We start from the raw sequence: 27,249 nt of genomic DNA on the forward strand, positions 1-27,249 counted from the left end.
GTAAGACATTACACCATCTAATAACAGCGCTACGTACCTGTGGAATGCTTTTCCTTAGTAATATAGTCGTAGCATTCAACACCCAACTTAAAATTACTTGATCAAAATAGTTATATGAGTTACATGAACGATTTCTATATTGATTCGAAGCGGGTCAAAACGCGCCATCAAAAGATAAACAAAACGCTTGCAGTGTAACCAATATCACTTCAGTTTTTTGTTATTGTATATCTAACAACGTTTTCTAGTTTTGTAAGATTTTATATCCAGATAACGTTGAAACTATGCGAAAACAATTTCAATATTCAAGCGAAAGAAACAACACTTTTTGAAAGGTCGAATATTACTTTGTGTCATCATTTTATAATTAATTAAAACTACCACTGATAAAAGCAATTGTCGATCTAGTTGCACTGCGCAGACACAACACATTTGCGCATGCGCTGGTTAACAGTTGTCATAGCAACAGATTTCCGCATTGCCGTATTAGTACTCGAGATGTATTTTGCCACTTAATTATATCAAGTTGGCTTGCTTTCATGCAGTTATCGGTACTTGTTCTACTAGCTTTCATGTTTTGCGCTTTTCTGGTGAAATTGATGTCATGGAATAGGTAACGTCAACTTTTCTATACCAACGTGTGATACTTGGGTATCTTGACACCAACATCTGGTTTAAGTGCTTTTTGTGACTCTTAAAGGATTATTAATCGATTGTTTCGAAGATATTGTCATCAATCACAATTACAGTATCAAGACACCACAAACTTCCACGCTCTCTACCTGCCACTATGTACTTCTTTCGGCAAAGTAGATAATGAGTCCAATTCTCGCTGCATCCCTCCTGAAAGGCGCGAATGCCTCTCCCATTGCTCTGTGGGTATTACCAATAATTTCCATAAAGCAAAGCAAAGCCTTGGTGCTACATTCCGATTCGGAACTTGACCTTCTGTTTGTTATACAGAGACTTCGCAGCCAACAGAACAGCGCTACGATCCTTCTGACACTAACAGTCTCTCCCGAGCCGAGACTCGAACCTACGACGACTGGCTTGTTAGGCCAGCATCGTACCTCGTGACCATCTGGGAAATATATACTAATTCAGTAGTTTTCACATCATTCGCAGAACTAAGGCCCACCTGCTCTCATTACCACACCTTCTAAGACATTGTTGAACAATATGAGAAACCTTCAAGTCTAATACGAACCAACTTTACCGGTTTTGTTGGGAAACTGTGTTCAAGCATAATTTGCCATACCTCGTTGCACTTAACAGAATCGTACACCGCTTCAAAGTATATACAGATGATAAATCTGCCAGTATACTTTTCTGAACCGGGTAAGGATTTGACGAAAGGTGCACTTTTGATGCATTTCAGATTGCTATTCCCGGAAACAGCACCGGTACTTCTGAACAAAAGCTTAATGCAACGGCTATGCTTTAGGGGAAAGGGGGGGTGAAGGACTACCACGATCTCTGCCCACCACCATGTAGTTACTTCATCTTGGCAGTGTTTATGGTGAATCCAAATCTCTCAGCTTCCCTTCCGAAACTCCGAGACTCGAGGCCTCCGCGATTGACACCTATGATATCCATGTCGTCCGCAAAGCCTAAAAGCATGTGAGACTTCATGTTGATGGTGCTGCTCCTCTGCACACCTGCCTCGCGTACTGTTCTTTCGAAAGTTATGTTGAATAGTAAGTTCAAAAGGCCCGTTCTCTTGCTTCAGACCATCCAAAGTCACGATTGCTTTGAAAAATTCGTCCGCTGATCTGACACTCGACGTAAAAACGTCGTTTTGGGTCGCTCGATTCAGCTTAAGCAAACGGTAAATCCTGTTCAAATATATTCTACCATAGCCAGCTGTGCAGGCGATGTGGAGGTGCAGGCCATAAAGCAAAGGACTGTGGGGAGTCTCCCAAGTGCAAGGTATGTTCCGAGAAACGGGACGCCAAACACTTTATTGGAGGCCCCAGGTGCCCAGCCGGTAAGCTGGCTGCGAAACCACGGGCGTAAGGGTGACACAACTGAACCTGAACCATTGCTTCGCGGCTCAGCAGCTGCTACACCAAGCAGCCACTGAGTCGTTGTCGGACATCGCCATCGTATCGGGCGGGCGACTTCAACGCTTGGGCTGTTGAGTGGGGAAGTCGCTTCACGAACCAGAGGGGCCAGATCCTGTTGGGGGTTTGGCAAAGCTCAACCTAGATCTGCCCAACGTTGGGAACAAAAGTACATTTAGCAGAAATAGTGCGGAGTCGATCATCGACGTGACGTTCTCCAGCCCAGGACTGATCAAGTACTGGAGAGTAGACGATGGCTACACTAATAGCGACCACCAGGCGGTCTGTTATAGTGTAGACAACAACGAGAGGCGGCAAGCGACGCCAACACTCCGACCGTTTGCGGGTGGAAGACATCGCACTTTGATGCCGAGGTATTCGAAGAGGCAATGAGAAGGGAGCGCGAGGGGGGCAGTTGGCTCCGCCCGACTGCTGACCAACTAGTTGCTATGCCATCGCGGGCGTGCGACGCCACCATGCCTAGGACTCTCCAACCTAGGAATGGAAAGCCACCGGTTTACTGGTGGACGGACGCGATAGCCGACCTTCGCAGTGCGTGCCTCCGTGCAAGACGGAGGGTGCAGCGTGCGCGAAACGAAGAAGAGAGGACAGAGCGCCGCGCAGCATTCAGTTCGGCAAGATCGATGCTAAAGAGTGCGATAAAGGCCAGCAGGAGGGCCTGCTTCGATAGGCAATGTGCGAGTGCCAAAACAAATCCGTGGGGTGACGCCTACAGGTTCGTAATGGCCAAGACTAAAGGCGCGCTGGCGCCTGCAGAGCGATCATCAGCAATGCTGGAGCGTATCATCGAGGGACTCTTTCCGCGCCACGAGCCAAGTCCTTGGCCTCCGGCGGTCTAGTCTCATGTCCGACGTTCCAGTATCTCAGACATAGACCAGGGATGGTCGGCCAACCTGCCGAGCATCTAATCCGTGAGCGACGACAGCCGTGTCGAGGCAGAGGAGGAGGCAAGGGTTACGAATGAGGAACTCATCGTGATCGCCAAATCCCTAAAGGTGAGCAAGGCACCGGAACCGGATAGTATCCTTAACCTGGCGATCAGGCTGGCGATAAAAACGGCCCCCGGGCTGTTCAGGGTAGTCATGCAGAGGTGCCTGGATGACTGTCTCTTTCCGGACAGGTGGAAGCGGCAGAGACTGGTCTTATTGCCGAAGGCTGGGAAACCGCCAGGGGATCCATCGGCATATAGGCCTATCTGCCTGCTGGACACCGCGGGCAAGATGCTTGAGAGGATCATCCTTAACTGGCAAGTAACCAGTTCGGCTTCCGGAAGGGCAGGTCCACGCTGGACGCAATCTCTTCCGTCATCAAGACGGCGGAGGTAGCAATCCAGCGCAAGAGAAGGGTAATACGCTACTGCGCAATCGTTACGCTCGACGTGAAGAATGCGTTCAATAGCGCCAGTTGGGACTCCATAGCACTCGCGCTCAGGAGCATCCATGTACCGGTGTCGCTGTACAGGATTCTGGAAAATTATTTCAAGAATCGAGTACTTTTTTACGACACAGGAGGAGGAAAGTGCGTCCCAATTACCGCAGGAGTTCCGCAAGGTTCTATCCTGGGCCCGGTGTTGTGAAATGTCATGTATGACGGAGTGTTGAAACTCAAGTTCCCTGTAGGGGTTGTGATCGTCGGCTTTGCAGACGACATAACGCTGGAGGTTTACGGCGAGTCTATCGAGGAGGTCGAGTTGACGGCCGCGCACTCTATACGCAAGGTCGAGGACTGGATGCGCTCCAGGAAACTGGAGCTCGCGCATCATAAGACGGAGGTCACGGTTGTGAACAACCGTAAATCGGAGCAACAGGCGGTGGTCAGAGTCGGAGACTGCTCCGTCACGTCGAAGCGATCCCAGAAGCTCTTGGGGGTTATGGTGGACGACAAGCTCACGTTCGGGAGTCACGTCGACTATGCCTGTAAGAGGGCCTCATCGGCTATTGCAGCACTATCTCGTATGATGTCCAATAGCTCAGCGGTTTATGGCAGCAAGCGAACACTTCTTGCCAGCGTGGTTTCGTCCATACTTAGGTATGGTGGGCCAGTGTGGTCCAGAGCGCTAGGTACTAACAGTTACCGTGGTAAACTGGAAAGTACCTACAGGCTCATGTGCTGTGCTCATGTCATACGATGCAATCTGTGTCTTGTCCGGCATGATGCCTATCAGCATCGCCATCAAGGAGGACAGAGAGTGTTTCGACCAACGTGACACAAGGGGCATACGAGGTACCAGAAGGTCATTCTCGATGCTCCGTTGGCAGCGGGAATGGTCCAACTCTACAAAGGGCAGGTTGACGCACCGACTCATACCGAAGATAACCGGCTGGGTCGGGAGACGACATGGTGAAGTTAACTTCCACCTGACACAAATCCTGTCAGGCCATGGTTGTTTCAGGCAATATCTGCACAGGTTCGGGCACGCGGGGTCCCCATGTGTTTCTAGTGCGTGGAGGATGAGGAGACTGCTGAGCATGTCTTCTTCGTATGCCCCCGTTTCGTAAGAGCGAGGAGCGCTATGATGGCTGTGAGCGGGCCTGGCACTACTCCGGACAATCTAGTCCAGAGGATGTGCGACGACCCGGACATCTGGAACGCGGTCTGTGCGGCCGCCTCTCAGATTGTCCTGGAGCTGCAACGTGTGCGGCGGGTCAACCACCAACACGCCAGTGGTAGCAAATTACCAGTCTCCAGGTAGTTAGCTAGGAGGTTATAAGAGTAAAGAGGGTGCATCACGCACCCTCAAAGTTGAAATAAAGCCATTACCTGATGGTGATACAGACGAGTTAATTGCACGGGACTATACCTCGAATTTGAGAATCAACGTTTACAAATTGGCATAATAATCGAGTTTAGTATTTTGAAGTTTACAAAAAACAAATTCACCCTCGCTGCACCGCTTCCTGCCCACGCTTATGAAATAGACAAAATCTGTTGCTTTGGAAACACTATGTACCGAAATAAATAATCAAATTAATAATAATTAAATGATGCCATAACTCATACTTCCCTCCTTCTTTCACTTTATTATGCCTTTGATATATTGCAAAGTCTCAGATGACACAGTAATGTCGCAAAACTCCGTTTTCATACCCAAAAACCTTTGTATATGAAATTTTCACAGATATCGTGGAGGACGTTTTCAAGTTTACAGAGTACAAATTACTCCCCTTTGTCCACGCTTTGTTAAACTTTTTGTTCTCGAAAACCCCTTAGTGCAAATTTTTACAGTAGTCGATTCAATAGTTCCGGAGTCCATAAGGTACAGGCTAGACTGACAAACAACGATGCCTACTGTGATTCAAATTTTTCACGTAAACTAGTGACATTCCTGTCAATTTTCAACGCCTACTACATTTAAGGGTTTTTTCCAGTAATCACAACATAACTTGAAACAAACTTTTGACATGTGGCTTATATATCAATAAAACATTGAGGTGAAAAGGTTACGCCCTTTTCGATGCTTAGTCTTATTTTTGGGTTATACTCATTGCCCGTGGGTAGGCAAAATATCTATACCCACAGAGTACCATTTAAATCTGAGAGATTGCAACCTATACTGGTGCAGTGTGTATAAATTTCCTAAAAATATCGGCCTATTGAACATAAAATGGACATAACTCAAAAATGCCACCAACGATTTTTTTTTTAATTTACCCAGATATGAAAAACATGATAACGAACAAACTGGCGTTCACCGTTTTGATGGTATTTTTTGTTTGATAATAACGGTCTATGAGAGCACCGTGTGTGTGGGCGCATTCCATTCATTTCGCGCGTTCGGTTATTTTTTCGGGTCTTTACTCCGGAAACTGAATGAAGGGGGAAATCTGGATCTAGATTTCGATTGCAATATTCTAGAGAACAATTTTATTCTTCAAATAATAATTTACACGTGACGAAGCACTTATTCATGTTATCAAAACTTAGAGTGACCAAAATTTTCGACGAAGTCAGAAATCTAACCGTTGTCCGTAACTTTAAGCGGCTTTTTAGAAAAAAGTTTACTCTATCCTTGAAATATACTGATTTATCTTTCTTATTTTTAATGACTATAATGCAAGTCAAGCTCCACATTTACTGCTTGAAATAGAAATGTACTAATTTATTTTGAAAAAACACCTTATTTGCTCCAACATTTTAATTTCAATTTGTACATCAAATCTATTTACGAACGCCTTTAAAAGCTTTTTCAAGACAAACATTTCGCAATGCAGAAATCATGTATACAAACCTTGTTCGATTTTGGCAGCACGTCAGGGTGCCAGCCAAAATGGTCATCTCGAATTTAAAAAAAAAAAACCTATACAAAATGTTCACCCGCTCGAAAAAATACTCTGTGCAAAATTTCAGCTCAATCGGACTTAAAATGGGGTGGCGCAAAGCGATTGAAATTTGGCTTTTTTGAAAACCGAAAATACCGAAATGTAAGTTTTTCTAAAACATGAAATGTAATGAAAAAAAATTATTTTTGAATAAAATAATGTCGTTTTCGTACTTAATATCAATAAAGACAAAAATTGTTTCATTGTCGCCTTTTTATGATTTATAATTTATAAAGTACTTCCAAATCAGTTGTTTTGAAAAAACAGAGAAAACCTCTTTTCACGAAGTTGCTCAAAATAAACGGAACAGCAACACTGTAGAACTTCATTTCCATCTACAAATATGCGAAAGTTATATATCTGACTCCATGGAAAATTTTCGTCACCCTTAATTCGTGATAACACAATTATAATTGCCTAATCATATCTAACAACTCTAGATCCAAATAGATATTATGCAATTTTGTATAAAAAAGTTTCTCGCTAGGATGTTGCTATCGACCTCTAAATCCAAATATCCCCCTAAACTCGTTCCCTAGAACGCTATCGACTGGTTAACACAGCGTCTCCACTGGTTCAACAGTAAAAGGAGACGCACGGCTATCGTTATCGTTGGTGTGAGTGGGTGCCTTTGCAGCGTTTTCAAAATGGCTAGGGGCACGAAAATTTACAGGAATTATTAACCGGCAACAATCTTTCACTTTTGTTTTTTAGTTTCAGCTTTAGCACCACACCTGTAGTTTTCTTCTTGCGATTCAGTAAAATAGCTTCAAAGCGGTTATTTTGAAAGATAGAAAAAAAAACTTCCCTACAAAGATGCGTAAAATTGATGTGGCTACTACATGATAGATCATCGTTTAACTTTATCTGCAAATATACGAACGTTAGATGCTGGTTTTCATTGAAAATTCGGGTCACCTTGATTTGTGATTACAGATAAAAAGTGTTCGCTTCCAACATATTGCACAGTTTTGTAGAAAAAAGTTTTACACAAAAACATTATTATAGAGGTCCAGATCCAATTTCACCCTAAACTCGTTCCCTAGAACGCTGTCGATTGGTTAACCTAGCGTTTTCACCGATTGAACAGTGAAAGGAGGCGCACGATTATCGTTCTCGTTTGAATGGGAGGGAACTTTTGACGCGTTTTCGAAATGGCTAGGGGCATCAAAATTCATAGGAATGGTGAATAGCTCTAATCTTTTATTTTTTCCTATTTTGAGCTTCAGGCCCCAAAAGCCAAAAAAAGTGGGTGTCCCTAGTCACTCCTATTTTTTCAGGGACTTGAATGAGTTTACCCGTAAACATAACATTGAAGCGACGAACCCGACGAGCAATTACTTTGCGAAATCTCACGTAAATTGACGCGTTTTGGTAATAGCTAGGGGCACCAAAATTCACAGAAATGGGTAAAAAGCTATCATCTTTCTAAAGCAGCTATTTCGAGCTTTAGGGTAGCATTTTTTTCGCTTTTGTCGTTCAGTGTAATTTTTCTTTACTAAAGTGCACAAATATCTTATCTCGAAAACAAAACCATTAGGTTAATATGCAATACCGTTGATATATATGTGCTCCCTTGTTTTTTTTTTTCAAATTATCGGAAGCAAATGAAATTAATAACTTAAAATTTTTTAACGAAAATGAAAAATACATACACATACATTATTCATTGATTTTTATCGGTTATACAAATGGCTAGGGTCTAGGGTGGCACTCACTAACGATGTGCAGTTTACAAATGCTTCAGCTGTCTTTCGACGCTTCCTTCGTTTCACAAAATAGCTTGCACCAATAACTTTCCTCGAATTGGGGAATGGCAACTTCAGGTTTCAAGAAAACGACTTAAGCTGGTCAAAAACCACGCATTATGAGTATTTCCATAAGCGGGATGAGTTCCCGAGAAACCATCTTGAAATGCAAAAGGCGACTTCCGGTTTCTGAAAAAAATAAACCAAAATGACCAAATACTATCCAATGTGGTTATTTTTTAACCGGTATTACACCCAGAGGAAGGAGATGTCATTTTAAATTCGGAGACGCCGACTTTCGGAAAACGGCTTAAAATGAGTGAAGTTTGATATAAAATTCTTCCATAGTCATATCAAATAGAGTTTTCGTAAATATTAATGTACTAATGTTGGACATTTCACCACAAATTGAGTGATTTAGCCATTAGCCTTTAAAAGGTCAATTTTTTTACTTCCGATTGCCAATAATTTTTTTGTTTTTGAACTTATCAAGAAGTGAGAATCTCTAGCTGAACAGCTAATTTCCACAATACTTCCGATTCGACTTTGTTCCAGCTAGTGTCCCTAAATGGAAACGAAGTTATCCTAGAACTGCGTTTATTGTCCTCTGTAAAAAAAATCCACTCCTAGAGACAACCTGTTTCAGTAGCTGTCGTTGTTCGAGGAAAAAAATATCAAGTGCAACCGTGCAAAACGATGAGCTGCACACACAAAAAACGTAACAGGAACCAACTCCGGCACGATTTCGCACACGAAGCGAAGCCTGGGGATGTTTGAATAAGACGCAGAGCCGCATTCACCGACAGACACAAAAGGCTTTAATTCCGCCGGAAATTCTAATTGAAATTCCTCGGATGAAATATTTATGTTCGGTTCCCTTTTTTAGCGAGCGATTTTTGGATAGCGTAAGAAGTTTATCCCGCCCAATAAAAAAACACGCGATGTGCCTGCATGCAGAGCTTTCAGCCATCTTCACTCTTTTGTTTGAGTTAAGCCATCGTTCAGCTCTCTAAGCGAAGTGGAAATTTCGTGATCGAGAAGAATGAATCCAAGGGAAGAGATTTTTCAAATTTAGTTTTTCAAACCGGCTCTCCCTCCGTCGCTTGTCTTCCACCACTCTAGAGCTACATCAACCACGCGCTCATCAATCCTGGAACGTAACGAACGATTCGAAAGTATGCATGACTCTTCTCGAGGATAGAGTGGTTTGCAAAGTTGGCATAACTTGTTCCCTGTTTCGTGCCGCAATGGTTTCCTTGCATGTTGACCACTCACTGTTGAAAGAAGCCCCACTAGGATGATGAGCATGAAGAACTAACGTATTGTTGCAGTGAGCACGTCCTGCTAAACATGTACTTCCGAACCTTTTCCCCGCTTTAACTTCATCTTTGTTGTTGCGTGTCGTGGTTTGACATGACGAGTAAACTTTTCGTTTTTCCGTTGAAAAATATTCGTATTTATTCAACAATTATTACCACGAGATGTTTCTAGAAATATTTTGTTTCATGCTAAATGTTAGATGCTACGCACTCTAAACAGTCTATCCGAAAAGTAATGGCAGCGATAATTTATTAGATCGTTTTATTCTGATTAAAAATATTTTAAGTGCTGTAAAGTGTCAGCAGTAAAGTAAATTTTATTTTACTGCTCCGCAGTTATGGTCTCTGTTCCTGGCGGACATATTGTAATGCACTCCGGCCGACAGCGACAACGGTGGCGTTGGGCTGCTGGGTTGCACAAACACAAAAACTCTCACAGCAAAGCATCACGCGGGGTCGCAAACGCGAAAAAGAGAGCGTGTGCCGGGTGTTATCAAGATTTATGGACAAATTTTATGCACTCATCACTACTGAGCCGGAACGGGACTGGGTTTGCGCGGTGAATGCTTTTTTCCCAAGAATGGTGAAATTAATCATGAGTATGCCTCACTCCAGCTGGTGAAGTAGAGATTACCCAACAAACAACGCTGAACGAGGTGCAATATATGTAAGCATGTGACTGCACCCAGCATAAGTGGATCATATAATATTCCGTGACTGGTACTCTAAATGTTTCGTTTTGTAAGCATTTTAGAATCAAATTTAGTGGTTGCTGATTGCTGAATTTGAATAGCAATCTTTATAAGCCTCGCCAAAAATTGGGGTTTCAACGAGACCGAGAAAACTTATTGAAGGTGATAAAACTCATTGAAATCATAATCTATTATGAGCCAGAGACACAAGAAATGAAACAAATATAAAAAGTAAAATGTAGGAAGTATGTAGATGTATATATACGTAGAAAGTAAAAAGTAAAAAGTAAAAAGTAAAAAGTAAAAAGTAAAAAGTAAAAAGTAAAAAGTAAAAAGTAAAAAGTAAAAAGTAAAAAGTAAAAAGTAAAAAGTTAAAAGTAAAAAGTTAAAAGTAAAAAGTTAAAAGTAAAAAGTAAAAAGTAAAAAGTAAAAAGTAAAGAGTAAAAAGTAAAAAGTAAAAAGCAAAAAGTAGAAAGTAAAAAGTAAAAAGTAAAAAGTAAAAAGTAAAAAGTAAAAAGTGAAAAGTAAAAAGTAAAAAGTAAAAAGTAAAAAGTAAAAAGTAAAAAGTAAAAAGTAAAAAGTAAAAAGTAAAAAGTAAAATGTAAAAAGTAAAAAGTAAAAAGTAAAAAGTAAAAAGTAAAGAGTAAAGAGTAAAATGTGAAAAGTAAAAAGTAAAAAGTAAAAAGTAAAAAGTAAAAAGTAAAAAGTAAAAAGTAAAAAGTAAAAAGTAAAAAGTAAAAAGTAAAAAGTAAAAAGTAAAAAGTAAAAAGTAAAAAGTAAAAAGTAAAAAGTAAAAAGTAAAAAGTAAAAAGTAAAAAGTTGAAAGTTAAAAGTTAAAAGTTAGAAGTTAAAAGTTAAAAGTTAAAAGTTAATAGTTAAAAGTTAAAAGTTTAAAGTTAAAAGTAAAAGTAAAAGGTAAAAAGTAAAAGTAAAAAGTAAAAAGTAAAAAGTAAAAAGTTAAAAGTTAAAAGTAAAAAGTAAAAAGTAAAAAGTAAAAAGTAAAAAGTAAAAAGTAAAAAGTAAAAAGTAAAAAGTAAAAAGTAAAAAGTAAAAAGTAAAAAGTTAAAAGTTAAAAGTTAAGAGTTAAAAGTTAAAAGTTAAAAGTTAAAAGTTAAAAGTTAAAAGTTAAAAGTTAAAAGTTAAAAGTTAAAAGTTAAAAGTTAAAAGTTAAAAGTTAAAAGTTAAAAGTTAAAAGTTAAAAGTTAAAAGTTAAAAGTTAAAAGTTAAAAGTTAAAAGTTAAAAGTTAAAAGTTAAAAGTAAAAAATAAAAAGTAAAAAGTAAAACGTAAAAAGTTAAACGTAAAAAGTAAAAAGTAATAATTGAAAAGTAAAAAGTAAAAAGTAGAAAGTAAAAAGTAAAAAGTAAAAAGTAAAAATTAAGAAGTAATCGAAACTTTTAGATCTATTTCTGTTTGTTTTCGCATAATATTTGTCTTTAATCGTATACTTAAGACAAGCTATATTTCGTTCATTCTATTGTTTTCAATTAGTTTAGGCTAGTGATTGCTAGTTTGCTAAAAAATTAATAAAAAGCCACGACTATTCGTAAATATTTAAATCCCTATTCCTCCATCCTCGCTACCCCGATCATCGCGATACACACTCATAGATAACTATCATTTCCGCTAACCACAGCGGCGCAGCTGCAGCAGTCATGTCACCCGTACCAGCGAATGTGCCCAGAAGGTGATTTTTCATCCCCTTGCCAGAGTGTCCTGTCGTCGCTCTATGGCTCTCGCCAGCCGCAGTCGCACACAGTACAGCGGTGTGAAAAGGATGAAATATTTGATTTAAAAATTAAAAAGCGCTACATTATTCATATCGGCTGTAACGCAAATAAATTAATATCACTGCGACTTGTCAGCGGCACCGGCGAGAGCTCGCTTGACCAACATTTTAATATTGTAATTATCGCCACCGAACGAGAGCGCTGATTGTCATTAAATCGGGAAGCATTCAGTGCAAAAGTAAATGCTGGTTGCACATGTGCCCAATTGTTCGTAAATTATCGAAAAGCACTGTCATACAGCGGGATGCCGAGTAATCAATTAAGAATTTTCGGAAGAAAGTGGAAACAAAACGCACCAAGATTAATGTTGAGATAAATTTACTGCAAGTTCATCGTTCCAGGCAATTACTCGGCGTGTGAGTTTCGGTGCAAGAGAATATTTAATGATGCGTAGTTGAACTCGGCAGTAAATATTTTAAACGACTAACTTTTTTTCATTTATTATTCATCGGCGCTGATTTTGTCAAGTTAAACAATTTCACTTCCATTCATGGAAGGGCGATTTCCAAAAAAAACACTTTGATGTGACTGATATCGCAACGGATATCAGACTAAATGAAAGCACGATTGGAATGGCGAACAGCCCCGCCAAAGAACAGCTTATTGCAGTTTGCGAAAGACAGCTGTTCTATGCTTGTCGCATGATTGCTGTTTCGTGTGCCATTTCCGGAAGACACTTAGCCCGCAGTGGCTGTGGTCTAGGAGCTTCTCGCTGTTCCAACACTATAACCAGCGAATAACAGACACAGGACGACTGCTTTTTTTGCTTTCACCAAAAGTGCTGCTCTGGATTCTTCCGGCTTAATAGCTTTTTTTTTCCTATTCAGGATAGCCAAACGTTTTCTCACAGCCAACGCCGTGGCGTTGTCATCTGGGTTGCTGGGTGTAAGTGTAAGCTGTCCTGTGTAATTTCCACCCACATTGAATAGCATTTACAAGTTGGAGGGTTGCTTTGGAGGGTGAAGACGATTATGGACCCTTTTCAGCGAAGATAAAGCAAGATCAAGTGAGTAAAGAGTATAAAAATGAACAGCTTAGGTAAACGAAACAAAAAATACGTTCCGAGCTACGGGTAAGCGGTTCTTATGATTTGTGAGATGACCATAGACTATGCAGGGTAGGGTGGCATTAGAAATAAACGTGTGAAATTTTCAAACCGGGCCACACATAAAATAATTTTTGCAGCAAAAAAACCCTGTACATAATGGATACAAGTCATACGTATTCCGATACTTTTATTATACATATTATGCAAACGGAGAAATTGATAAACTTTTCCTACTGTAAGATAAAATGCTGTGTGATAAAAGGACTACTTAAAATGAGTTCATATTTCAGTTAACTCTAGCATTATAATTGCAATTACAAATACTGGCTTTACGTGGTCTTAACTACGTCAACTACAAGGACACAGACACAATCGCTGTAATTTTCGTTGTAGAATTACGTTTTACTTCAATGTGCAAGAGCACTGTGAAAAATATGACGAATAAGCGCCACTTTTAAGAACAAAAAACTTTTCTAGCCCCGAACGGTTTTCTAACAAAAATTTTTTAATCGATAGTCTATAGTGGAATTGTGACATGATGATTGACTGAAAGATATGCCATCTTTTCAATAGTAAACAAGTAAAAAGTTGAGCAGAAGTACATCAAAAATTCAACCAATTATGGGTCCATTTTCTCTAACACATCACCGGTAGCCTAATGGTGCCGTTCGAGAAAAACCAAAAATATGTCGTTTCAGCAGCCCCAAGGTGCAGATGATCAAAGTAGAGTCCTCTCTGTAACGTGGTACTACAACTCGCTGTGCCGTGTTGTACCCAGCAGGTTTGAAGAAAAACCGCATTCATTTATTGTTGACAACCGTGAGGTAGGTCCCAATAACCAGCTGCTGTGGATTCTATAGAAAACCATTTTATCCTCGAAGAATCGGCCTGAATGTGTATTGATTTGGGTAACAATGAGACGTGTGAGAAAAAAATCGAACTTCTAATTTCGTTTAGCGGTAGGGCTAAGCAGTTTCGTCTTTTCGGAATATGTCTTCATACAAAAATTTAGGTTCAATTGGACTTCAGAAAGTGGTTCCTCAGAGCGGTTTTAACTTTTTGACAGGTAGTTCATGAAAAAGTCGATATCGAAAAATCTAAATCTAATTTTTCTTTTGAAATTTGATTCACACATATCTTTCATGAAGAGCAAGAACAGTACCCCAAATTACTTCCTTGCGGTACATCCAGGAAAACATACATGATTTCCAGTTTAGTTCCATACGAAGTGTACATGCCACTTGGACACGACCATCACAGATTTTGCTCAAAGTTGGGGTAATTATTCATCTACTGTCTCTTTGGAAAAATCCCAATTTTGGTGTCGATGGGAATACCCCCCGCTCTGTAGGACCTTCCGCTTTATTGCAAAGTCACGCAATTTTTGTCAAAAATCTCTTGTTTCTTTTTCTTACAATTCATAGACGTGAGATATCGGAAAAATACTGATAGACGATTTTTGAGGAAAATAAACCAAAGAATCCAGAAAAAAATAACTTTTGACCAAAAGTGTTGCCAGATAAGTTATTTTTGTATTCGAAAACTAAATTTACATTTTTTGGCAAATGCAGCCATTTTTTATTTTAAATTAGATAATTTAATCGTGTTCCTTGGTTTACGTAAGAAACACTTATTACCCCGAGGTAATATGAGCCAATCTCGAGATATAACATTTTCACGAAGAATTAATTGCGAAATTTAGAACTATGTTCCTAAAAATGTCATATCTCGAGACTGGCTTATATTACTATAGGATGATAAGTGTTTTTTACGTAAAATTTTCCGAGAAATACGATGAAACCATCAAATTTAAAATGAAATTAGCTGCATTTGCCGAAAAATGTACGTTTAGTTTTTAAATACCAAACTAAACTTACGGTCAAAAATATTATTTTTTCTGGATTTCTTGGTTTATTTTCTTCAAAATTCACCTATCACTATTTTTCGGGTGTCTTACGTCTATAAATTGTAAAAAAAATAATTACGAAGTTTACAACTTTTTTCGTAAAAATGTTATATCTCGAGATTGACTCATATTACTCATATTTCATTGTGACAACATCTGAGCTTGAGCTTGAGCTCGATGACCGCACAATTCGTAGTTGCTCCTCCGTGATCGATTTAAGCTAGTGAAGTTGCACAGGGAACAGCGTATATGGCTACTTGGGATTAGTTTGTCATCTGGTCTGATGGATTGATAACGGTGCCGGCCACCTCCTTACGATCGTTAAGGTAGGGTAGGATGTTGTTAAGAAGGAGGTGTAACAGTCGTTGTTGTCGGAGATCGAGTTTACTGCTGCATCTCTGTGACTTCGACGGGAAGGAATGGTTATGTCACCGTGGTAACTGAACACTGGCTAACTGACAATTTACCATCAGAAGCACCAAGATGATTAGATATTTATCTATTGCTATTCCCGAGTAGCCTCGCAAAATGCACTTCGGAAGGAACGAATGTTGACAGGTATACGCGCAATTATAGAGGCAGCGGGGGCGATCTTCGGCTAAACGGTCCGACCGAGTTTATCTCTGCATCTCTGCGACTGTAGTAGAAAGGGAACGTGGTAATTAACGGAATCAAAAAATGTTGCGCGAGGAGCTCGCTTATTACGAAAACGAACGAACGATGATTATCTTTTTTGCTAAACACCACGAGCCTCTGCAAGCGTCGCGCGCGAAAAAGCATCTGCCACTCGAAGCAGTCAACTATTTGCCTATTACCAATCCCGAGTATCTTCGAGGGAGCAAACGCACATCTGCCGACGTGGTTCTCTTCCCGCATCGCATTTTCATAATCACGATATTTATCAACAAAACGAAAACGATCTTAGTGAGACATGAACAAATATCTGCAAAGCCTTCCCCGAGCAGAGACGTGTTTACACTAAAGCATAATGCTAGACCGCTCTATTCCCTCCTACCGAAGCAGACACTCGGAAACACGACGTTTTACGCCGATTCTCTCTTAGTTATCGATGCGAAATTGTAAATTGGCAAAGTTTCATGCATCCAAAGACTTAATAATTAAAAAAAATGCAGATATACATATGAGCCAACATATTGTCCTAAATTTGCTGACAAAATGTCGAACTAGTTATACTTGTGGCATGATTTATAAAACCTCTGTTCAAAAGGCAGAGAAATCGAAAAGTTGAAACCCAAGATATTGGCTAGCATTAAAGCACCGTACTCCAAGCTTTTACAAAACAACCTCACCAATTCTCACTGGGTGCAAACATCTTTTGCTAATAGAACCCTACATGGAGCCTGACCACGCACAACCGTGGTAATTGACGTTGTGCGTTATGCTGGCTCATTACTAAGTTGAGCGATGAATTTTACTTCTTATTTTCTTTTTCACCACATAAAACCCTCGAGCAATTAGGTTACTAAACTTTCATAAGTAAACCCTACAGAACTTTCATAGGAAAAACCTACAGAAGTTAGACCACGCTGCCGAAACACCGTCCGTATCTCGTACTCGATTTTGGACCTCCTGAAGCGCTATACCGAGTTGAAGCATAGGTCGTGTAATATACGAGTCTGTTATAGCACCTGTTGTAATTTACGGTACACAGGTTGCTGTTATGAATAAGTATAGTAGAAGGTCCACCAGGGAATACGAACGATAGATTTGAACGAATGGTGCAGGCAAAAAAAAATTCAGAATCAGTAAAAATCCTCCTTGGCTCATCGATTAAGACTTGGAGGGATATCATTCAACAAAACCTGAATCGCTTCGACCACATGTCTTTTGCTGATTGAAAAATCTTAGCTACTGAAAAAGACAATTTTCTAGTAAGTTATTAGAAATTTAAGACCTGGAGGAATCAGATTCTAGCGAGTGGGGTAATCTGTTTTTTACCAAAGGGTGCAACAAGCCCTCAAAGAGCAGTGAGAGGCGGAAGGTGGAGGTGAAAGTGGCCACCGATTCGCATCGGTAGGTGTCCAGTGGGGACCTAGGTGAATGCTTTTCGATTTCCATCGACAGATAGGAACCTTATCCCAAAGATAGCCAAACCAAGGTGGACTGGTCGGTATATCCTGTGGACATACCCTAGCCGCCGGACGATTCTTCAGGTGTTTTGAAAAAGAACACACATTCAGGACCTGTATGGGACTGATTGGAGACTGCAAGAACCTTCCAAGCGCTTAACATGCTCTGGAGAACGGGATGTCAAACACTTTAAAGGAAGCCCTGGGCCGCGAAACCATGGATGTAAGAATGACCACTGCTACGCGGTTTAGCTGCTGCAACTCTCAAGCAGCCTCTGAGTCGTTGTCGGACATCGCCATCCCTGCCGGAAACGATAACTGGATGGTACAATATGGCGGTCAAATAAACGACGGATAAGTAGGCTTCCGATTCATGAGGTTGTGTCGACCTCAAATGAAGGCTTAGGCTGTTGAGTAAGTCGCTGTACTAACCAGCGCGATCAGATCTTGATGGAATCTTAGGCAAAAAATACCAGCGGAAATGGTGCGGAGTTGATCATCGACGTGACGCCCTCCAGCCCAGAATAGATCACGAACTAGCTGGTAGACGATGGCTACATCAATAGCGCCAGTCGGTTCGCTATAGTGTAGATCACAACGTGATGCGAAAAATGACAGGTAGAGCCAATACTTCAACCGTCCATGGGTGGAAGTCATCGCATGTCGATGCAAAGATACTCGTAGAGTCAATGAAAAGGAAACTCGAGAAGGGCAGTTGGCTTCGCCCGAGTACCGAACAGTTAATTGCTACACTGTCGCGGGCATGCAATGCCACCATGTCTAGGACTCGCCAGTCTAGGAATGGAAAGTCACCACTGATGCGATAGCGGACCTCCACAGTGCGTGTCTCCGTGTAAGACAGAGAATGCAACATGCGATGGACTTAACGTAGAACGCCGTGCAACATTCTAATCTGCAAGTTGACGACAAGCTCACATTCAAGTTCCATGTCAAGTATATCTGTAAGAAGGTCTCGAATGGTGGTAAAAAATAACTAAGACAGATAATTGAGTTTGATAAAATTAGCTTCCTCGCAAAAAATTCTACACTCTTGCGTGCGGCCTTCCAGAAGTTACTCGGAACATTCGCATGGCGGACGAAAACATGCGAGTAGGCATGTTTTTTCAATTCTTACATCGTTTCATTTATCAATTCCATCTCAGTTTTCACGACAAAATTGTCGGAGTAGGTCATACGATTCAGACTTTGCCAGAAATCCACGATGGGACGCAACATGGGTACGTTGGGCCATTTCGCCAACTCGAATACCACATCGATATTCAGCCGCTTCATCTCCTCTAAGGATCGCTTCGAGTAGTGGGCCGATGCCAGACCCGACCAAAATACCGTGTCTTCCGCCTTTTGGTATATCTTGATAAAAGACGCAACTTCCGGTAGGCACTTCGTACTATAAATATTTCCGTACGCGGCCAGTCCAGAGCGAAAGAAGAGCAATTTTGACATCCCCTTCTCAATGATTGTCAGCCAAACTTCACCTCGAAGCTCACTTCATTCGGAGGTAAAAAAAATACGAAGTGCCCTGCCAGTCGTTGCCATCGGCTTTGCCGTTTGCCGAAAAAATCGACTTGACCATCTTATCAAGCCGCTGCCGTTTCGTCATTGCCTGCAGCTCCGAGATCGGTGGACGGGACTACCGCTTCCTGACATGCATGCCCATGTTCGCCAGGTTCTTTTTCACTGTTTAGTCGGTTGCATCGACCTCCTGGCCGAGCGCATGCAGCAGTGTAGCCATTTTTGTCGCGGTCTTCCTCTTCAGCATCCTTTTAGCTTCTTGTCGCTCAGAGACCCTGAGTCAGGGTCGTCGGCCGTCCGAAACCAAGCTTTCTTTCAATGCTCTGATTGTTGTCCAATAGTGCCAAGATGCTGTAAATGCCGAGACGTGCGTATCCGGTGTCCAATAACTGTCGGACGATGTCCTCTTTCGACGCGCAGGATACCGTTCTTTAAACGCGCATACTTCTGAACGGAGGAGCTTCACTGTTTCACTGGTGAGTTCGACTGATAGAGCTGTCAAATTTTTTTCTGCTGACTCATGGGTTAATATTATTGATGCTGCATGCATAGTATCGTCAGTGCGTGTAAAGGTAAACACATTAAAAATCGGCAATGTTGGTCCATTTTTTTTACGCAAACGTTATTGCAGCACTATCTCGAATGATGCCGAATAGCTCTGCGGTGTATATCAGGGAAGTAACGGATGTACCCTTCCTTCAATTTGAATTCAACAGTACCTCTGTTGACTCTCCTTCTAACAAAAATTAGTCCCTATTATAATAAAACTGGTGTGAGTTACGGGTGAAAGTTCTCTCCAGGTAATTATTATTAAGCGATCTTGTTAGGATGGATAGAGGCTCGGTATGGTAGAGTAGAAAGCTTGAAATGGAAAGGTAAAACTTACACACAAGCACGGATATGAATGATAAGCGTATCACTTGATTCAATAGTGATACTGCCAATAATATTGTATGAAGTGCGGAATATAGAAAACACCTCGGCAATATCACAATAGATCCAATCTCTGGTCGCAGTAATGAGTCCACACAGGAAAAAAACGGATGTAATTTTTTGGACATCTGCAGATGCGGATGTGGATATGTGATTACGGATGCAGATGTGGATGCGGATGTCAATTTTCATGCGGATGCTCCGCATTTACGGATGCGGATATCCGTAGCATCCCTTGTGTTTTGTTTTGCTTATTTCGCATTACCATGTCCCTCCCTAGTGCAAAAGTTATTTAGGTGAGCAGTAAAAATATCAAAAAAAAATTTTGCTGCAAAATTTTGGGAAACTATTTTTTTTTCTCAACATCCGCATGGTATGATGCAAATCCCAGAATATATGTTTATGTGAATAATGATTGATTGGGCAATATGTGTCACAGTAGTAAATTTCAATAAAACACCGAAATTAGTTGTGTTATTTTTGAATCAATAGGTACTATTAACCCTATTTTGGACCATGTGATATTGAAAGTTTTCATTTTTTTACTCAAGTTCCTTGAAAAAGACATGAACAAAATTTTCATGATAGAAGTTTTGGTTGATAATTATAGTTTAATTTAAAATAGCATCGACAAAAGTGGAATTTTATATAATAAATTCAAGTACAAAATAAATATTGTTAGATTTGCTCATTCCAAAATCGGAACTTTATTAAAAAAAACATCTAAACGGTGTCGGAGAAATAGCTTTTGTTTATTGTCTTGTAGTAATAACTACAACTGGTTTCGAGCCTAACAAGCGATCGTCTCAACATCATTCTATTCGTGCTTATACATAAGGTTGTCATTGTTTGTCAACCTTAAGAATAGGTACCTGGGTAGAGGATAGAACTCATTTCGCTGAACTTGATCGTACGCGATCTTAGAGCTTATAAACAACATGACAATATTTTTTTTATGGCATTATGAGTTAACCAAGTAATACAAAACCGTCACCCCGTTTCACGATTTCACCACCTCTGTTATAGTTGTGCTACATGCATAAGTACTCACAATAAAGTCTATTGTACGAATGTCTAAGCCCCATACTTCCTGGATAACTGCAATCTTAACTTTCAATTTTACAACTGTTTAGTCAGGAAGAGTCCTACCATTTATTATTCCAGTTTTTTTTCCTCCTAACCATAGACACACATAGTTCTGCTTTAATACTCAAAAACTATACTGCGCATCATGTTAGTTCAACGAAATGTGCCAACTGCAAGAAATTTCTCACTTCTTAAATTTGACAGATTTTTCCCCAAAACTCTCTCAAACCCCGGTGGCTGCATGTACGATAGATGTTACTCTATAGTTTAAAGTGCTCTTCCGGAAAACAAACTACATATACCTTGCTAGAAAATAAGCCCGGAATCTGTTGGGAAAGTGAAGCAAAAACCACAAATAAAAGCATAAAAGTATCATAATCACCGCCACCATATCGCAGAGCGTCATCTTGTCAGGACAGATGAGGGAAAAGAATCCTGCAACATGTTGAATATTACATTACGATTCTTTTCGCCACGTTTTCCTCGTCCATTCGTTAGGCAATCTCCGTTCCGCCACTTCACGCGATGGCAATACGTTCGTATCGTAGCAGAAGCAAAACTTTTTTGATATAAATTTTGTATTCGAAATGTCTACCCTCGCCACGTTGCTAGGTTCGGAAAATACTAACATTTTTTGTCTTTTTTGGTTTCTTTTTCTCTCTCTCTACTTCAGAATGCCGCCCGCTGCAAGCTGTAACACGGAGAAACCGTAGAGTGCGGCAGGAATTCCACCTCGGCAGCTTCGGCTTTGTCACCGGGTCAGAGCGGAAAATCGCATTCCGCGCTGCGCTACACAGGGACGAAACAGACCGACCCCGGTGGTGGAGGAAGAAAATGTAAAATGAAATGCAGAAACAGTCAAGATGACGATAAAACTTCACGAGTGCAAACATAAACATCATCATAAACATCATCGCAGTGACGGTAGTCGTAGAATTAATTTTCCCCGCGACTGCTCGGTTGGTGGTGGAAGCACAGACGGAAGTGCAGTGTTGAGGTTGAAACCGGAAGAGGTAGTGCAAACTAGGGCAGATGGCAACGGTCGTGGTGAGCTAGCGACCAGTGTACCAGCCGCGGCCGTACTGGAGGTCGGGGATGGTGTGGTCCGTTCTGCGGCCTTCGATCCAGTGGACTGTACGTGGCCCGCCATCGAATCCAGCATCGATAGCATCGACGCTGGTCGATCACTGGTGGCACAATTGCTGGCCCAACAGAAACAACCAGTTCGCCTCGGTCAGCAGTCAGGCATCGACAACAACAACTACAACAGCAACAGTTGCAGCCATCCGACTAGTTTTAGCGTTAGATTTTTTCGTTCACAAGTCCTGCAAACTGTGGTCGTGTTGTACATAGCACTGGTAGTAATCATAGCGAATGGTAAGACAATTATTGCAGAGCTTTTCTGTTCTTTCTTTGGTAAACAGAATTCCACTTCCGCCTGCAACAGTAGGGATGCTTCGAAAAACATCAAGCGGATGTTGAAAGAGTAAAATTCAATCTGATTCATAAATAAAGCAAATTTAAATGCCATTTTTATGGTGTGAATGCAAGTCTCAACAACTTAACAAAATCTCGTACAACTCGAACGTGACTGGATTAAATTAGTTTGCCGTTCTAACGTGTGTGTGACGTTCTTGATTCGGATTGAAAGATTTTCAATTTACATCTTGCGTTCTCTCGTTTCTGCTTTCCCCTCCCGCCCGTTTCATTGATCTGTTGTCATCATCGTACGAAACTGCCCTCTGGACATTCGTCCCTTCGACCGCATCACCACCCCAACAGCAGCAGTAGCAGCGTTCGAGCCCGATTTCGTATACCCACTGGAAAATGTTACGGTAGCAAAAGGTAAGTATTAAAGCCACTTATATGCTGATATGGTTTGATTCATTGGTTTCGTTGCAAACTACGAGATGTTGTAGCTGAAGATGAACACGTTCGTGTCTTGCTTTAATCTTGATAATATAGTGGTTATGAACAGTTCCTGCTGAAACCTAGCAACTCGGTGCCAAAGGTCTTTCAAATTTGGTTCAGGAATAGGAAAAAACTGGTGATTTGTTCTGTTTTGAATTTGGTTAAAAAAATTAGAATGGTAGGCTTTCATTTGAAAAGATCAAAATTTGGGCCGCCATCTTCGATTACATTTGGAAACTTATCAAACTTTTCTTGAAATAAAGAAGAGAATGAACTGTTCATCCAAAGAATTTGTAGACATTTTTGACAATTCAATACACTCGTCTGTCATTAAGATAAACAAGCATAAGCAGAATAAAAGTTAATAAGTTTATTAATTTATTCTACTGTTGAGATTCACAAATTCAAAACGATTAGCTTTTTGATCTTCAATAGATCACTGCATGGAACGGCCTAACCTCACTTTTTGTGACAGCTTCGGAAGGTTTGTTTACAAGGTGTTAGAATTTGAAGCGACGATTTTTTTTGTTTGTATGATCATTGTGACCTAATAATGAACACATTTCACATTAGTGTGTATCAATCCCAAAATGCATTAGAAAAGAAATGCGGTGTTTCAGTGCAGCACTCGTAGCTGGAAGCAAATCTAACCAACTAAAATTGTAATATTCTCCCACCATGTCAACTCTTTTTCTTCTCTTCCTTAGGACGCGATGCGACGTTCACGTGCGTCGTGAATAACCTCGGTGGTTATAGGGTGAGTGGGGAGGCAACTCCAGCTAGGGTAGGTATCGGTTTTTTCAATATGGTTAAAATTCTTCCCTGATTTTGTGGTCGGAAACGCACCGTTTCATCCCTTCGCACAACCCGGCATCCGGCACTGTTACTTGCACCTGTGCACCAAAGCTCCACTTAGTAGTTGCACCAGCGCACACCCGAACAGAAAGTCAAACTGCACCATCGCACCACGCAAGTATAATCCCACGTATGGAACCAAACCTGCACTCTGAACTGAATGTTCACGCACACAACTACTGTCGACGGCACTGAGTTACACTACTCGTTCCTGTTTATTCCTACAAATAGTTTTAGAGCCAGCACCAGCGTCCCAAGTGAAACGCACTCGATACCTTACTAGCGATGCACCGTAGTTTGGAGAATTTCCACCGCACAAAAACGCACTTGTATTGCACTGCACCCCTATTAAGTGCACCGTTTCTAGTTGATTTGCACTAATCAGAGCGCCAGCACCAGCACCAAACTATACTATTGGCTCACTATCTTGGCCTATATAACCTATGGCTCTCTATCCCACAAATCAATAAGAATTTAGCTATATTGTAAACTATATAGAATAGTAGCTTAGTCAATTTTTTCCACATAAACCATAGAAGGAAAGTATTCGGTCATTCATAGATGTTAGTTTTGTTTAGCTCTGTATTTAATTTAAAATATGATTGAAGAGAGATTGCTTTCATAAACGTCATTAAAGCTGTTTATTAGTTTTTCAATTAAAGATTAAATTTACAATCAATACATGTCAACATAAGCTTCTAACTTCGTTCGTTCATATACACTGCAGATAATATAATTATATTGACAGAATATCAAAGAATCGGGCTTTCTTCGTGACCCTCGTATTTCTAGTCGCTATTGTGGTTATGTCATCTTTTTGCAAACTTCTCGAGAATCATATGGCCTTCATTGGATCTATGCAACTCTAATCTGCTTAACGTTGCCTCACGAATTTTACTGCATTCAGTAAATAAAATGTACGGCTTATGTAACTACTAATGCTGTTTTGATTAATTGTGCTAATAACCCTAACTAGCAAACACCCAGATCTTTCCCACGGGGAAGACGTAACCTCAAAGACTTTTAACCACAGGAAATTTTTTCGGCATCAGCTGGGATTGGAAATAGAACAGTACAGGAGATGAAATGGAGCAGGTTAGGAGATGGCTTGATTCTACAACGATTTTAGCTTACTCAGATTTTGTAGATGCATCTACAATCTTCAGTTTCTGCGGGCGATGGATTTTATAGAAAAAAATGTTAATGGTCCATTTGGATGTCTGTGGTCTTTTGAACTCCAAGTGATTTTGCAAACTTCTTTGCAAGAATAGACGATGCTTCGAGCAACCGTTTTACGAGATGTCGAACAAATAATATATTAGGGGTCTTCACATCGAGCTCGTATACGAATACCCAGCCGTAAACTGTGTACCTTCCATTACTCGTCAATGGAGGTGAGTATTTTTACGGCTGGGTGTTTGTTTACGAGCTCGACATGAATACCCATATCGTTCATCATTGTAGTTCGATACGACGTGCATGTTATTTAACCCGATAACCATTTTCTACATTGCCTTTCTCTCTAATTCTTACGGGAGTAATCATCGTTCTTCACTTCTAACTTTGCGTAGAACACTTCCTACTTTTTATCGGAACATGTTTATGAAGCTGTAGAATCTATCTGAATAGACGCCAGAAACTCGTCAATTTTAGTTCTTGGTGTGCATACAAAAATCCCGCTGTAATCTGCCACGATTCATTTACTACTTTTTCACCCAGTAAACTTCGTGCCGCCCAGTTTTTCACTCCTTATTTATTTAAATTCTTTTAAACATTGAAGGCATTGGAATTTCTTATTGATTCCACGTACTTTCCGACTACGGGAATACCCACTGGGTGGTATTCGGTCGTTTTAGATTGTTTTCCAGAGAGCAGAAGTTGTCATCTAGGATTTTAAATTGACATGTGGAGTTTTGTTATGGCCGCTGGGTATCATCCTGGATCCGGAAATACCCATATTGGGTGTTAATCGGCCGTTTTTGTATATTTCCAAGAATTCAAAATGGGTTCGCCACAGAAGGCAGAATCACAAAAGGCAGAAGCACGAAAGGCAGAATCATGAAAGGCAGAACTCTATGACCGTACACACTAGGCAGAATATTTCAAAAGATAGAATTTCGAAGGGCACGAAAGGCAGAATCACTGGTAGTAAAACCTGACTCACGATAGCCAAGTGCGTGATGGCAAATTGGTGCGAATCCTGGTCACGGTAGCAAAGCTGCCACTCTACATTTATTATTTAATATTATTTGGTAACCAGATATAATAACTGGTCGCAAGCAATGACAAGTTTTGATGGGAAGTGCAAATCAAGCCTAATTATTAGATCCGAAACGCGCAAACTGGTTTGGCTCAGGTCCTCAAGACTTTCATGGCATCGCGGCGAGTAATTTTTAGATGTTAGGTCTTACTTACACTAGTCTAGTTGGTTATAATTAACATAAAACAATTCATGCGGCGAAGACGCATAATCGAGGACAAAGAACCGAGGCGGCACAACGATTAGTTCGATAAAAATGGCGCTTTAAATCCAACTAAAACACTTTTTCGTTATGAAAAGTTGTATGATTGCTCCGAAGAGTTCTATAAAAAAAACTCTAACAATTTTATGAAAGTAAAAGCTCATCCTCCTTAATGTACCTCATCACTATCATTTGTCGAATTCAATTTCAAATTTCAATATTGTTCTTAAATAAATCTTACTACTACTCGATCAAGTCAAGAGCAACTGGCAGTTTTACTTTCGAAAATATAGTAAAATTTGTCATAAAATTTAGGACAAATATGAGCGTCAAAATGGATATCGGGGTTGAGATGAATATCTATCCAATCAAAGTTTTCTATTAATCTGGTGAAAAATATGATAAACATTTGGATTTACAAATAGTGTTTAAAACGATAATATTACGCAAAGTGTATAAATTGTTTTACAATAAGCATGTAGAGGAAATATTTATCAGTACTCTCGATACTCAATAATATATTCATCTCATACAACATGAAAACACAATTGAAAACATCGCATATTTTCTAACTAAACCAATCTGCTAATCCATTGAATGGATTCTTCTTAGTTTACTTTAGATTTCTCTTAAAGTAGAATCCTCAAAAACTTACTTAAAAGCTCTAAATTTGATATTATAGTCGGGCATCTGCACTCGAAAACTCATTTAATTCAATCACCTACCTCAGAAAACAAAATCCGCGCATTGCTCTATACGGCTACAACGGGACTCGTTCAGGGGCCAACCAAAGTTTTTCCATCACTAGCGGACCAATTTTTATTTTAATCACTAAACAAAATCGCTCACTACACTAAGAATACTTTAATCTTTGAAATGTTCATCTTAAATTTCCAAAAATAAGCTTGAATTAGCAGAAATATATGAGATGAATTTCTATAATTTCTAAATTTCAACTTTATGTATTTTCATCTGTTTTCACTGTGTTGAAGGAAATCAAAAGTTGCTAAATCAGTTTCTGTTAACACGAAAAAATCATACTGAAAATGGTGAATTATTTAGACATAATTGACATAATCGACAGCACTGCAGTGGTGACCTAGGTTACCAATTTTGCACGTAAACAACTACAGCGGATATCTAGATAGCCTATTACGACGGGCTGCGGCTACGTTCATTCATGATAATGTGATTCATTCATGATCAACAGTGTGATGAATATGGGGGCGTCGTGAGATGAATTTGTAGTGATTCAAGTTTTAAGATGGATATGGAAGCGTTGTGAAAAATGATTTGTTCACAAAATCCAGGATAAATCTAGCTAAGTTTACTCAATATACAATGCTGAACAATTCCATAAGAGCACTTAAGCGTATTTGGTTAATTTGTTCAATGATTTCGTGAAAATTTGGTGGTTAATCCGTGCATTCTTCGTGAATATCGGCTTAATAAGATAAATAATGGAGCAGTTCCC

General features: G+C 40.2%; 1 protein-coding gene across 7 annotated transcripts in view; it reads left to right on the top strand.

Moving 5' to 3' along the window:
* LOC129718898 (lachesin) overlaps window positions 1-27,249 on the top strand; it is a 140,651-nt gene that overhangs the window by 48,547 nt on the left and 64,855 nt on the right. For 3 of the 7 annotated variants that reach the window (XM_055670116.1, XM_055670109.1, XM_055670110.1), the window contains exons 2-4: window positions 21,221-21,924; window positions 22,330-22,392; window positions 23,166-23,242. In XM_055670116.1, the coding sequence (XP_055526091.1) occupies window positions 21,411-21,924; window positions 22,330-22,392; window positions 23,166-23,242 (654 nt within the window). In that variant the 5' untranslated portion in view covers window positions 21,221-21,410. The remainder of the gene's footprint in view (window positions 1-21,220; window positions 21,925-22,329; window positions 22,393-23,165; window positions 23,243-27,249) is intronic. The other 4 variants (XM_055670111.1, XM_055670113.1, XM_055670114.1 and 1 more) reach the window with 3 other exon arrangements.

Source organism: Wyeomyia smithii, chromosome 1 (genome assembly GCF_029784165.1).
Source record: "Wyeomyia smithii strain HCP4-BCI-WySm-NY-G18 chromosome 1, ASM2978416v1, whole genome shotgun sequence".
Taxonomy (NCBI): Eukaryota; Metazoa; Arthropoda; class Insecta; order Diptera; family Culicidae; genus Wyeomyia; species Wyeomyia smithii.